The sequence below is a fragment of the Telmatherina bonti genome (genome assembly GCF_933228915.1).
Source record: "Telmatherina bonti genome assembly, chromosome: 9".
Classification (NCBI taxonomy): domain Eukaryota; kingdom Metazoa; phylum Chordata; class Actinopteri; order Atheriniformes; family Telmatherinidae; genus Telmatherina; species Telmatherina bonti.
The window spans coordinates 31,183,099-31,196,072 of NC_136627.1; the positions used below are offsets into that span (position 1 = coordinate 31,183,099).

Sequence of the window (12,974 nt, forward strand, 5' to 3'; positions counted from 1 at the left end):
TGGTTCATTTTGCAAAGTGCATCGAAGATCTATATTATTGCCGCTGTGAGGAAACCTAATTGCCCCAATTTATGTGATTGATTGATGCTTTATACAATATACAGGGCTTCCTTCTGAACAGTGGGAAGCACTAGTTTGATCAAGAAGGTGGGAATCAATTATGTGATCTATGAATGTGTTTGTCTATATCCTGTTTATCAATCATATTGTTTAGTTGGTGTCTCGTGAATCCAAGTTTTTCTAATGCAGTTTGACTTGAGGGACAGCTGCATGGTCAATACCATTCATTTTCATATCTAGGTTGCTTACAGATATCTGATTCAGTATTGTCAGCAAGGTATTAATGCTAGGATACTTTACAAGGGGAAAAAACAGAACAACTAGTGATGTGATCCTGGACAATTTTATCAATGTGCTTTATTTGCATTATAATTATGTAATATTGTAAAGTTTTGTAAAACTCGGGAATTTGCCAGATTAGAAGCAGTGTGCTTAACATGAACTGGTGACATACTGGGCAACCCTGTGGACTGCTACAACAAAAAGAGATGGTACATGATAACACCACAGACTGCGGTGGACCCCAGCGGCTGATAAGCACGACTTTTTGAGATAAGTTGTATATTATTTTTGACTCGGAGGTTGGAGTCAACTCGACACGGCAGCACTGAGAGGGAGCTGCCAGCTGCCATGCAGACTGCTCGAATGGATAGATTGTGCCTCTTTGTACACAAGTTGCTGCTTCTGTCAGTTTCAGATGCTCCTTCTGAGATGCTTCTGAGTCAGTAAACATTTCTTTTTCAAATTTATTTCTAGTCAGAACTCACTCTTAAGGCCCCAGTCGTAGCAGGAAAAAGCCAATCTGGGTTTTACTGACGATCTCACTGTATAATGCTGATTGTACCCTTTCACATTTTGGAAAAAAGACACATATAAGTGTTGCTGTGGTTTTTTTTTTTGGTTTTTTTTCTTGTATGGTTTTAAGTCTCTGATCTTTGCAGTGCACTTCCATACTCTCGGTCTACATGAGTTATCACTTGGATATCTCTGGACCCCCTATTGTGAGAGAATTGTAATTGGTACCCAGCAGTACAAGAACTCTATCTCTCTTTGCAGGGAGTTCTTTCACTCCAGGCTGATCCCTAACAGCAATGTGGTGGCCATATCCTTATTCTCTGTAATGGAAGGTGGAAAAAAGATGAATTAGATAAACAGATTATTAGTGCATGTCCCTGATTGAAATATTTATAAGAAATCATTCTGGTTTGCATGCGACTGCGTATAGACACATCAAGTGCTGTCAGTTCTGCCTGGAACATAGAAATGGAAGTGCATTTCTAGATTATTTTCATGCTGGACAGAAATGTGAAAACCAAACCAAAGTGGTCACTGGAGAAATTTTTCAACCAAAGTCAACCACAATCTGGCGTCAATTACTTTAGATGCTCATTGGATTTTCTGTGTGCCTTTAGCTTTTTACTCTACTACTACTCTACTGTGTATTTTATTTCCATTACTTGAATTTACACTTAAATAACTATGTTGTACAGCTAAATATAATCCATGCACCGTGTTCAGATTCAGCAACTTAAGGATCATTAGTGTCATTGTGGTGCGATAACATCTGTGGCTCATATTGTAAAGAACAAACTCCCAGAGCTGCAGACGTTTAATGCTACTATTTGAATAAGATGCCAAACACCGAAGTCAGATGCCTTTAATTCTCTACAAATAGTACTGTTTATTCACTGTATTTAAATTATCTCGGCACCCTGCTTTCTAGGTTAAATAAAAAATGATTGGATTGCTAGGAAAGAAATTAAATTAGCTTTCACCTTGCTTTGCATGCTTTTCTGCAAATCAAGGTATGTAATTTCTCTCTTGGCCAATGCAAACACAAACAAACAAATAGATACTAATTAACATATGTATGCAGTTCTGTTTTTGCTGGATTAAAGAAAGCCTGAATTTTCTACGTAAATGGCATATCTCTCATGAGAAGCTTGACCTTTTTTGTGCTGAAAGCATGCAGAGATATTTAGATGAAACAAAAGCCAAAAAGCTTTTAGCTTGTTAATCCGCCATAAGGTAAATTTAGGGAAAAAGTGCAAAATGATGTCAGAGCTAAATGATCAGCTCTCTCAGCTAAAGCACCTTAAAAACATAAATAACTGGGAAGAAATGGTGCAGACTCCTGCAAGCTGATCTCCAGGGAAAAAAAATCAACACAAGTGAACCCCCTTTCCATCACTGTGATTAAAAACAAACACAACAAATAGTTTTTATTGGAGGCAGGAAGCTGTTCCAGTTAATATCAGCAGTTTGATTAGTAGATTTTAAGCTACATAACAGATGTGTCAGGTACTTTTTTAGCACCAGAACCTATTTCCATCCTGCTCTGCTACATTAGTCAGAACTTGGGGTCCTTACAGCAAGAATATGTGTTTTTGTAATTCCAGTGCACCAGTCCTGAAGGCATGGAAACGGCACTCAAAATATTTTTGTTCGCTGCATCATTTATTTGCAGCGTTTCAGCGCCATACAGTAGACCCTCCTCAGGCTACAGCTGCAAACCTCAAGTATTTATAACAGTGGCTTTGACAGTTGCAAGTTTACAGTAAGTTGATTATTGCTTAGCTGGTATTAGGTTTTGTTTTCCTGCGGGCCAAACTATAAATCAAATTTATGTCTAGCCTTTGCAGCATAATGAGCATTAGTTGCAAACTAATGAGAGGCAGGTCACCGCCAAAATAGGGGTCCACTTTTAAAGCTGTTTGAACTTTATTTCTTATCTCTGTTACTCTTGAGGGCTCTGTGAACATTATGAGTACATATAAATTATTCCCATTTAGTGACTTTATATGTAACCCTAGATCAATCCTTATGAGCTTTATTTTGCCAAGGTCAGCTGTGTTCATCACTGCATAAAGTGAGTAAATAGACTGCTTTTCCTCCTGCTTACCAGCCTGGCTTAAAAGCCTTATTCCATCGCCTGCTCCTGCTGTCAGGACTAAACCTTGAATTGCTGAGAGTGATTAGTGGCAGGGCGCATGCTGCAGTAGTGCACCCAGGCTACTTTTGTTTATGTTGAGGCTTTTACGCATTTTGTTTAATGCGCTGGTGGGGCTCGCTTTTGATCCCGGAAGGAGGCTGCTGAGATACCCCACCGCCACAAGGCCCCCTCCTCTCCTCAGCGTGCATTAGTACAACCAAATTGAGATCTGTCTGGCAAGCCATTCGGCCCCCCCGCCACGTCTACCCAAGTCTCTCCCCCCCCCCCCCCCCCCCCCCCCCACCCCCCTCTATTGAAAAAACACCTTTCTGTTGACTGAGAAGGCTTTTCTTCATCGAGCCGAGGCATGTGAAAATGTTTCAGAAAAGAAGTAAGTGCTGCCTGTGTGGAGCGTTTCTTGCTCTCAATGGACCATGTAGACAATGTTCTTGATATCTGCCCAAATTCTCTCCAAGTTTCTCTCGATGATGCTGGTGTGTGCGTGTGTTTGTGTAGACGTTACTGTGTAGTGCTGGTTTGACCTTGTGACTATACAAAAATTTTATAACCAAAAAAATCCAAAGGTTTTTTTTTCTTTTCTTTTTTTCCCAAAAGTGTGACACACAATAAATTTCAAAAAATGTTTTCAGTTATATTTTTATTTCTTTTAACTTTTTGGGATTTTGTGGAATTTGATCAGTGGTGTATACATGCGTATCTTTAAAAGCTACATAGTCTGTAGTGGTATATTAGCTATCATCTGCCTAAAAATGTCATCATTTATAAGTAATTAAGTGATTTCACAGACAAGTAACCAGTAATCACCTGAGATTGCACTCAGAGGGTTTTGGCAGGCCTTCTTCATGTGTCTCACTGTGTCTGTTTTCTGTGTTGCTTGTGAATATTAGCATTTATTTCTGGATTCTGCATGGAAAAATCTTTAACATGTAAAGATCTTTAACATGTAAAGAGCAGCTGTAATGGAAAACAAGGATTGTTAAGAGAGTGAAGGCCAGATTTATATGCAGCACCAGCACTGAATAGCAATTCGCAGCACACTGCTAATTGTTTGATGGATAGCGCAGAGCCATTTGCATTTATATTGTACCACAAATGCCTCCCGCCTATTTAGATCCCATATTTAACTCCCGACACTGAAGCAATGGTCACAATTGCCCTGCAAAAGCTTCAACAGGTTATTTAACGGGGGCTTCCTCTGTTCACACTGCAGGTGGTGTGTTTTATGGATTGGTTTGACAGATGTCTTGTCTTATGAAACAAAGGTGACTTTTTTCAGTTGTTGCTGGTTTTCAGGAGGGGATCATCCATAAATAATTTAATGAGTTTCATGAAAAAAGGTCCACAAAACTTGAGCACGGCTACATGTGGGCAGAATGACTGCACAGCGACAACAGCACATATTGTAAATAAAATGTTCATTTGAGACAAAGAAAAAATTGTCATATCTTTCATCTGGACTTAGGAAACTCATAATATTCTTGGTATAACTTTTATTTGTTAAATTATTTAAAGAAAAAAAAACCTATTATGGTTGATATCAGATTTTGCAGGTGATCTGAAGCTAACTGGTATTGATGAACAACGGTACAAAGAGGATTTATCACATCTTTTTAAGTGGGGTCTATAAATACCAGCTGACTGGATTCAAACTTCTGGCAATTTTTTTTCCACTTTTCTACTATAATTCAGCAGCGAACAGTCATTGTGAATGCTGTTAGGCTACATCGAGCGTTCCAAGATGTGTCTGGCGATGGAAAATCACCAAGGGAAAAAGAATATCGAGAGCACGTTCTGCCACTGCAGCTTCAAGTTTACATCCATATTTTATTGTTTTCTCATGAATTAAGCCATCTAAAGGCTCTGACCTTATAAACATGGGAATCGCAATATTTTAGTGAGTGTGACTGGTCTCCATGACCCTGCAATCAGCCCTCAATGTAAGCAGTTCTTTGTGCTGTCCCAGGAAAGAATTAGTGGCCACATTACACTTTATTTTGGTGCCAGGGCCAGTAATTTGGTGGTCAGTACATAAATAATTGTTTTTTCCTTAGGGTCTATCTCTGAGCTGTTACTGGAACCACTTTGGTGGGACAACGGTGTAAGATGATCTAGTGATATACCTTGACTTGATGTTCTGCTCAGTCTTGCACAGATGAAAGATATTGTGTGCACCATAACTCTTTCATTGGTCAGTGAATGAAGGCTTGAGGAAAAGTAAGGGGAAAATGGCTGATTGACTAAATGCTTCAAATGATTGATGAAGCTATTAATGTCGAAAACTAAAAAAAGGAAGAAATTGCAGAAATCATTGGAAAAACATGAAGTTTCGTCCAAAAAAGACTTAAAAGAAATGTTGGTGGTAAAGTAACATATTCTCACTGATGCAGATCTGTTCTATGTTTAGTGTATTAAAACGGTTTTTGTTTATATATTTATTTTTTATTGAATTTATTATAAGTCTTGAACCTTACCATGAAATGAAAAGACAACCAGCACTCCCAGATAGATTTTATAACCTGCAGAACTTTATTGTTTGTAGCAACTTGAATGTTTGCTGTTCTTTATGCACCATATTTTCACCTCCCCATAGTTTCAAACCATTGATTTAAACCTTTTTGTTGCTTAATTGAAGTAGTCCTGCTTTTATTTGGGATGACCTATTCACAGTGTGTAATTGCTGATTGCGATCTTGGATGCACTGTAGAAACCTCTAAGTTTAGAACGGGTCAGAAATGCCTCGGGTGACCCGTTATTCAGAACCTTTGAGTCTGCAGCCACTTCCTCCACATATGCATTTCATCAAAGATTTTATGCACGACTGTATCTGATGACTTCCATTGTTCAACGTCCTTGCAACACTTTCTTTGTAGAAGCATGTTTCAGCAGTGCTCACAGCTGCTCTGCATTTGCTTTACACCCACAAACCTGAATCTACCCGTCGTAGATAATGAAATTACACAAGGTGGAGTTTGCAATTGCTTTAAAGAGGAAAACAGACCATCCATCATTTCTTTTGTCTTTCAGGGGAGACCTCAATTGATTTCTGGATCATTTCAAAGATAAGCAGTTCTTTTCCTTTTTGGCACTACTCAAGCTCTGCAGCTCAGGCTTTAGAAGAACTTTGTGTTTGAAATAAAGACTGATTCTTATCTTTGCTTCATAGATTTCAGTCCGTGACAGTTATTTTTCACTGGTCTTTGTAAACAATTCGTCTTTTTAAGTGTTCCCTTTTTAAACTTCTCTTTCATAGCACTCCCATAACACTCCCTATCTGCTGATGGAAAAGCCTCATATTATTATAATCAATATTATTATTATCATTATTATTATTATTATCTTGGTGTACCAGTACATGAAATAAGCACAAAACAGACATTAAATCTTATAGTATATTTTAATAAAGAAGCATACGAGTCCAAGACGGGGAACATTCATATTAAATATCATCAGTCATTGTGCATGATGTGCATGGTGTGCTGTTGCTTTGAAAAACCTCGCTGGGTTTCCCATGGTCTCTAAAGTACATCTCATTGCCTACAAGCTGATTAATAATGAGGAGGAAGGTCTGCTGAAGAGAGATGGCCAAAGTACTGAGCCCAGTCTCTTTAGAAGCAAAAACAATGCACTTTACAGAACATTCTTGAAACTTTGCAAAGCTGCTTGTTGTGCACGCTCTCACATTTGCATAGCATCAAGGATCTTGAATTAAAGGTAAAAATTAGCAACTCATACAAGCTGCATTTGAAATCTTGGGAGCAGCTGAAGAGCTCTTGTGGCTGCAGAGTAGGAGCATTCGCCCTCCTCCCCCCCTCCACCTCATGTGGCCTCAAGTCATTAATCACCAGGATCTTTTCAGCTGTCAATACATACAAAAAGGGACCCCCAAACCCAACAATGATGTCTCAAATAAAGAGGTTTTTTTTTTCCCCTTTTCTTTTTTGTCAGGGTGGGGGCAAATATAGTTCACTAAAGATGATTGTTTACGGTTCTGTCCGGCACAAATCTCATACAGTATTCATAAAGAGCTTATCTTGTGGAAAAATCCTTGTCTGAACAACACAGCATATTGTCTGCAAAAACTCTCAGATTTGCGTGGATTAGTTTTTATCTCTCTTTCAAAGAGCTGTGTTCTTTTATCCAGTGACTTGCTTCCTATTTTGCTCATAGGTGGCAAGTAGTATAGAAGCAGGGATCCTGTGGCGTGTATGGGGAGGTTTTTAAGCCTGTGATACATAATTATTTTTTTTAAAGCTCTGCATTTGAAAGAGGCAGGGAGATATTTTGAGTGGCTTTGATCTCATTTACTGCTGAGTTGTAAAGCTTTAAAGTAAACAGTGACTAGACCTTTAAGACAGTTTACTTGCACATTGACGTTTGTTAATCCAACTCAATGCCCTAAAACACATGGTCACTTTAAATGAGCTGCTTCCAAGGCATCATCAGTTACCTGCTGTACAATTACCTATTGATTTCCTGCATGTTTAACTGATGCAGCAAAATCTATTTTTTCTTTATTCTCTTCAATATTTTGTCCTTGAAGGCAGGTAAGAAAATGCGGTGCATAGCTGAATACTAAAAGTCCCTGTCCGTATTGATCTTATCCTCAGTGTGCTGTTTGGCAGTTGTGGTTTTACGACGCAGATTTTTAATCACCAGTGCTGGTTCACAGTAGCCCTAGATGGGTTTGGCACCTCACCTTTCAGCTAGTGATGATTTGTAACTTATAAACAACACAATTCATGGAAAGACACCTGCCACTTCTACACAGGCTGGAGACCCAGCTTTTCTGTACGGCACATAAAATAGAATATTTGTGGGAGACTGGTGCTGTAAACTTTATAGGTGCAAGATTTGTTGTGCCATATTTTATTAGATCCAATCGCGGGGAGTCCATGTGTGTGCTGAGCCATACATACACGAGAAGGGAGCATGCATTTGCATTTTATGTGTTTCTGCAGTGGCTCGATTGAGTGCATGTGTGTGTGTATGTATGTGTGTGTGTTGCGTCGTGTGTGCGCGTTGGGGTAGAGTTAAACAGATTTTTTTTGGTTTTTATGTTGTTGTTTGGCTCAATAATATGTTTCTTAACATGACCTAGAATATTTCTTCTTGAGATAGAAGCTTGTCATTGCAGTGAATTATTAATCTGCATTTGCTACATTTTGCGACCTAAAATGAGAAACTGCTTTCTTTCTTCATAAGTATCCTCATGTAAGTGTCCTTGTTTTTTGTTTTTTTTTCTCTTTGTTTCCACAGAATCGCTCAAACTGAACAGGAATAGTAACCCATATTTGATTCTGAACGTAGTGTGGAGGCAGCCATGGAAGTGAAAGAACGTAGACCCTACCGCTCGCTCACTGCACGGCAGGACACAGAGCGGCGTTATACCAGCTCCTCAGCCGACAGTGAAGATGGCAAACCCAACACGAAGTCTTACAGCTCCAGTGAAACCCTCAAAGCCTTTGACCATGACTCAAGGATGGGTTACGGGAGTCGTGTCAAGGAAATGGTGCACCATGAAGTGGATGAATTCAGCAGGCAAGGTTAGACTGGTTCACAGACTCGCTGCTACTTTGCCACCTGTTGAGAGTATAATCTATATTTATACTTTGGATTATAAAAAAACACAGATTGTAGAAGCTGATTATTAGTTAACAGGCACATCACAGCCTGGTTTATAGGATGCATGATTGTTTTAAATGAGGAGCCAGAAGAAAAGACACGTTATCAACAGAGGTTGCAAAGTTCAAGCTCCTCATGCAAAATTCACATATTTTACATGATTTAAATGCATCAAAGAGCACGTCAGTAGTATAGTGTTTTCTTTTCCAGAATCAAGCAACCTTGCACATTGAAAATATTTTTCAAGTTATGTTGTTTATATATAAATATATTTAAAGACAAAATCTGCAAACAATCCAATCCAACAGTGTCTTTTCTTCAACTCACTACAGTGTTGAATGAGAGCAATTCCAAGTATGTCAACAAGTTCCAGTAAAAATGTGACAGACAAGAAGACCTAAATGTGAATTTTATGAAACTAGCTTAAAAGATTCAGAAATTTGTGAAGATAGACTTGAAACACTAAATATAGTCATACTAAATGTACGTTTTGCTTCATTTAACTCTGCAAACAATGACTGAAACTCTTACACTACTTAAAGCCAGGATATTGCTTTCATTTTTCTCTGTAATGAGTACAGTTCATTAGGTTAAGCAATGCAATTAGTTGTAGTTTTAATTACCAGAGCTCTGTGTTTATTGGCTTGCTGTAGGAGCAGACTTTTCCCTTCGAGACCTTGGCTTTGGAGAAGCCCTCCCATCTCACGTAGCCACGTACAGGAGTGACATTGGGCTGCCACACCGCGACTACTCAGTCAGCGTGGGCTCCGATGCAGACACGGAGACAGACGGCATCATGTCGCCAGAGCATGCGGTCAGATTATGGGGCCGCACCAACACCAAGTCAGGTCGCAGCTCGTGCCTCTCCAGCAGGGCCAACTCGAATCTAACGCTAACTGACACTGAACATGAGAACACAGAAAACGGTAGGTCACTCCTCTCTTTTACTTCTCTCTGTTTGTCCTTGTAAAGCAGATTTTCCTATTAAAATGTGATTCAGGCATTAAAACAGAATAAATGCGTGTTTATTTCTCAAGGATGTTCATTTACAGCCGTACAGAAAGACTAGTGTGGTCCTTAATGCCACAAAAATAACCAAATTACATTGAAAACCTGTATAAATTTGATAAATCTGATTGAATTTGCTCTTTTTCTGACAAGTCTCTGCTGGAAAAGCATTCAAAATCTGAGCACTTTAGTCTCTATTTGTGCCATTTTATTGTTCCATTTTAAATTCTTAATTACATTTCTTCTTTAAAGCGGCTCTATGATGCTATTTCTAGTTTTTTGAGCTTTCTACACTGTTATAGTGTTGAATATTCATCAGACAAATGTGCGTCTTTTATCACCTAAACAAATGTTTGAGCTTTCCAGCACTCTCAACGTTCGGTTTCCATGGCAACAGAAACGATTGGTTTTTACTTTTAAATTTTAGTGACGTCCCGGGAGAGGGACTCAGTGATGGGACATCTTCCCTAGGTTGTGCACGTTCACGAGAAGAAAGCCACACCCACCTTCACTGCCCAGTATTACTACTCCTAGCCGTTGACCAATCAGAGGCAGCCCCTGGGAAGGACATAGGGCAGAGATTTCTCTGTCCGCTTGTTTCTGGCAGAGGCTGATCGGAGAGGATCAATACAAAATGAATGAAGGGGTTTTGTGAAAAATGCTTGATTATTTCTTGCCCTTCTGGACTTGCATTTTAAAATAAATCAGACTGAAATGTGCATAATAGAGACACTTTTAAACAAGAGATAATGATCAGTTTTGCACATAAAACCTTCTGTCTGCTGTGCATTACTTCAGGATAACATAATTATTCTAGTTTTTCTTATGTTCTTTATGTTGGCCTGTGTGAATCACTACATATTTCTAGAGAAAGGGTCTGGCATGTTCCAGCTGGAAAACCATATGTATGTTTAAAGGTTTTGTGTTTCTGTTTAACTCTTAAAGCATGAAGGGCCTTTTGTGTGGACTCAGATGGTCACTTAACCTAAAATAAAGAAAATGCCATGAGCACAACAGTAGATCTACTGCAGATAAATTGTAAAGTAGTTTTCTATGCGGTTGTAATGTGATAGTATTAAACTCAGAAGAGGAAATGTGGAGGATTTTTTTCTTTTTCTGGTGTTACAGCTGGTTGTTTTCCAGTATAATATAGTGTGTAAGGCAATACTGTGTGTAAACCTTTGTTTATTCACACTTCATCTTATGTGTGTTCATAATGTATACCGCTCTGTGTATTTGTTCACCTCAGATTCAAATTAAATAATTTTATGGCATGCAGGTTCCATGTGCTAAACATTAAAGCTGCAGTTTGCACAATTAAAAAATAAACACGGATCTAAATAATGCATATTACATGGCAGATTTATATTGTTCCTATGGCACTTCACAGATAGAAAAACTCATGAAGGACCCAGCGACAAATTCTCTAATTGCCCTGAACAGCCTTGCAGAGAAGCTCTTGAATAGTTTTGCATTTCAGTGGGTGTCACGTTATGTATTAGCTTCTTATTATAACTGACAGAAATGACTCTTGAATGTGGAAACCATTTGGCTGAATGACTCAAAGGGGTTGCGTGGCATCCTTCTGCTTGATCATTTGAGATGCCTAGGGCCTCATATTTGGCTGCATTGTACATACAGAGAATCTCCTTGCTTGGTTGTGCAGAGGTTGGTATGCTGGAATGTGTTGAATGCATCAGTTGTTGCAGCATCATGCATCTGTGAGACCCAATTGATATTCTAAGTAGTCTTTTATTCCACCCACCCAAGCAGAAAGAGCACTTGTATTCAGCATTTTATTCAGTAATGCCAGATAACATACAATTTATATATGGCAAGTTAATTAAAATCCATCGAGCAGGCCTGCTTGTGTGTGCTTTAATCAATTTAAATCAACAAACCATTTACTCAGCTTTAATGTATTCAAGCCACTGGGCAGTTCCCCCCTCTTCACATGTGACTGACTTGACCCTGGTTTTAATGCTTGCAAATAAGCGACAGTAATTTTGGAACAATTTTCTTGATGCTTTGATTCCAAGCCATCTTTTCTCTAATGTGAACAACAGCCCTTGCTTATTATTCTGTTCTTAACAAAGACCCATTGCAGTTGTGGATGTGATAATGATAATAGCCTTTACCCTGAGAAACGTACGTACTTAAGAACTAGCATACATGATAACTGAACCAAAAGTAATTACCTCCGCCTCCAGTGGTTGCCTATACACATCTGCAGTGCATAGGCATGGATATGGGCACTCATGCAGTGTGCACACCTATGTGTATCTATCCATCTCATACTGCCTGAGGTTTCTGTCTCCTCGAGGACACTACCAGCAGCCAGCAACTGCTGAGTCATTGCACATCTTACTGAGCCTAAACAGCAAGAAGGCGAGCCAGACTGCTGTGTTTGGAAGAGGGTTGCTTTTCTTGGTTTTTACCCAATAACAGCTTATCCAGATGTGTGCTCTAATCCCAACTTTCTCCCACTGCTGTGCCTTGGCTGTTGCATTTCTGTAACCATGAGAACAGGGAGAAATGATAACCACAAAGCTGCTTGAAGGATTGTTATTCATGTGTTCCATAACCTGTGGAGACAAAAAAATACAGCTAAGGCCTACTCAGCTCCAAATAAAGAGACGGTTGTGTGACTGCTTGTCTTTTTCAAAGGCTAAAATGCAATTATTTACAGTGGGTTGGCTAGTTGTCTACTGATTTAAGCTATATGTGCACACAGGCAAGCTTTGATTATTCTGTAAAAGGAAAGTGATGATTCCATAACATTTTGTAAGCAGTGCAGAGATATTTCATGTAACATGTTCTTTTTTTTATAGATGATTATTGTTTGCTGGTACGCTAGCAAGCTTCAGCCCTTTTCACACAGCTGTTTTGCCTTATCAGCATAAAAAAGATGTCCCCCTTAAATTACCGCTGTTCCTGTTTGGTAGTTTATTCAAATAAAACAGATGCGGAGCGGCACTGCATCAGTGTCTGTTTGCATACAGGAAGTCAGCGCCGCAGTGTCAGTTCAGCTGAGTGACGATCTTTTTCAACTTTTCCTTATCAAGGTGTTGATTGAAGCAGAAAACGGCTGTTGTGAAAATCTCCCCATCAGCCTCTCAGCTGTATCTTGATTTCCAGCAGAATACAAGCAAATACTGGGATTTCATCCAGCTTCTAATTACACTGCAAAAACTCAGCCTTAAAAAACAATTAAAAAAAAGAAAAAAAAAGCATATGTGTACTCAATTTAAGATTTTTAATCTTAGATTTCAGTTTTTGCAGTGTACACCACATATATATTAGGGCTGTGACAATATGCTTTTGTCCAGAT

General features: G+C 39.0%; 1 protein-coding gene across 1 annotated transcript in view; it reads left to right on the forward strand.

Moving 5' to 3' along the window:
- tenm4 (teneurin transmembrane protein 4) overlaps positions 1-12,974 on the forward strand; it is a gene marked incomplete at its 3' end in the record, with an annotated part of 148,744 nt that overhangs the window by 24,420 nt on the left and 111,350 nt on the right. The window contains exons 2-3 of the mRNA XM_079246627.1: positions 8,270-8,556; positions 9,289-9,561. Of these exons, the coding sequence (XP_079102753.1) occupies positions 8,334-8,556; positions 9,289-9,561 (496 nt within the window). The 5' untranslated portion in view covers positions 8,270-8,333. The remainder of the gene's footprint in view (positions 1-8,269; positions 8,557-9,288; positions 9,562-12,974) is intronic.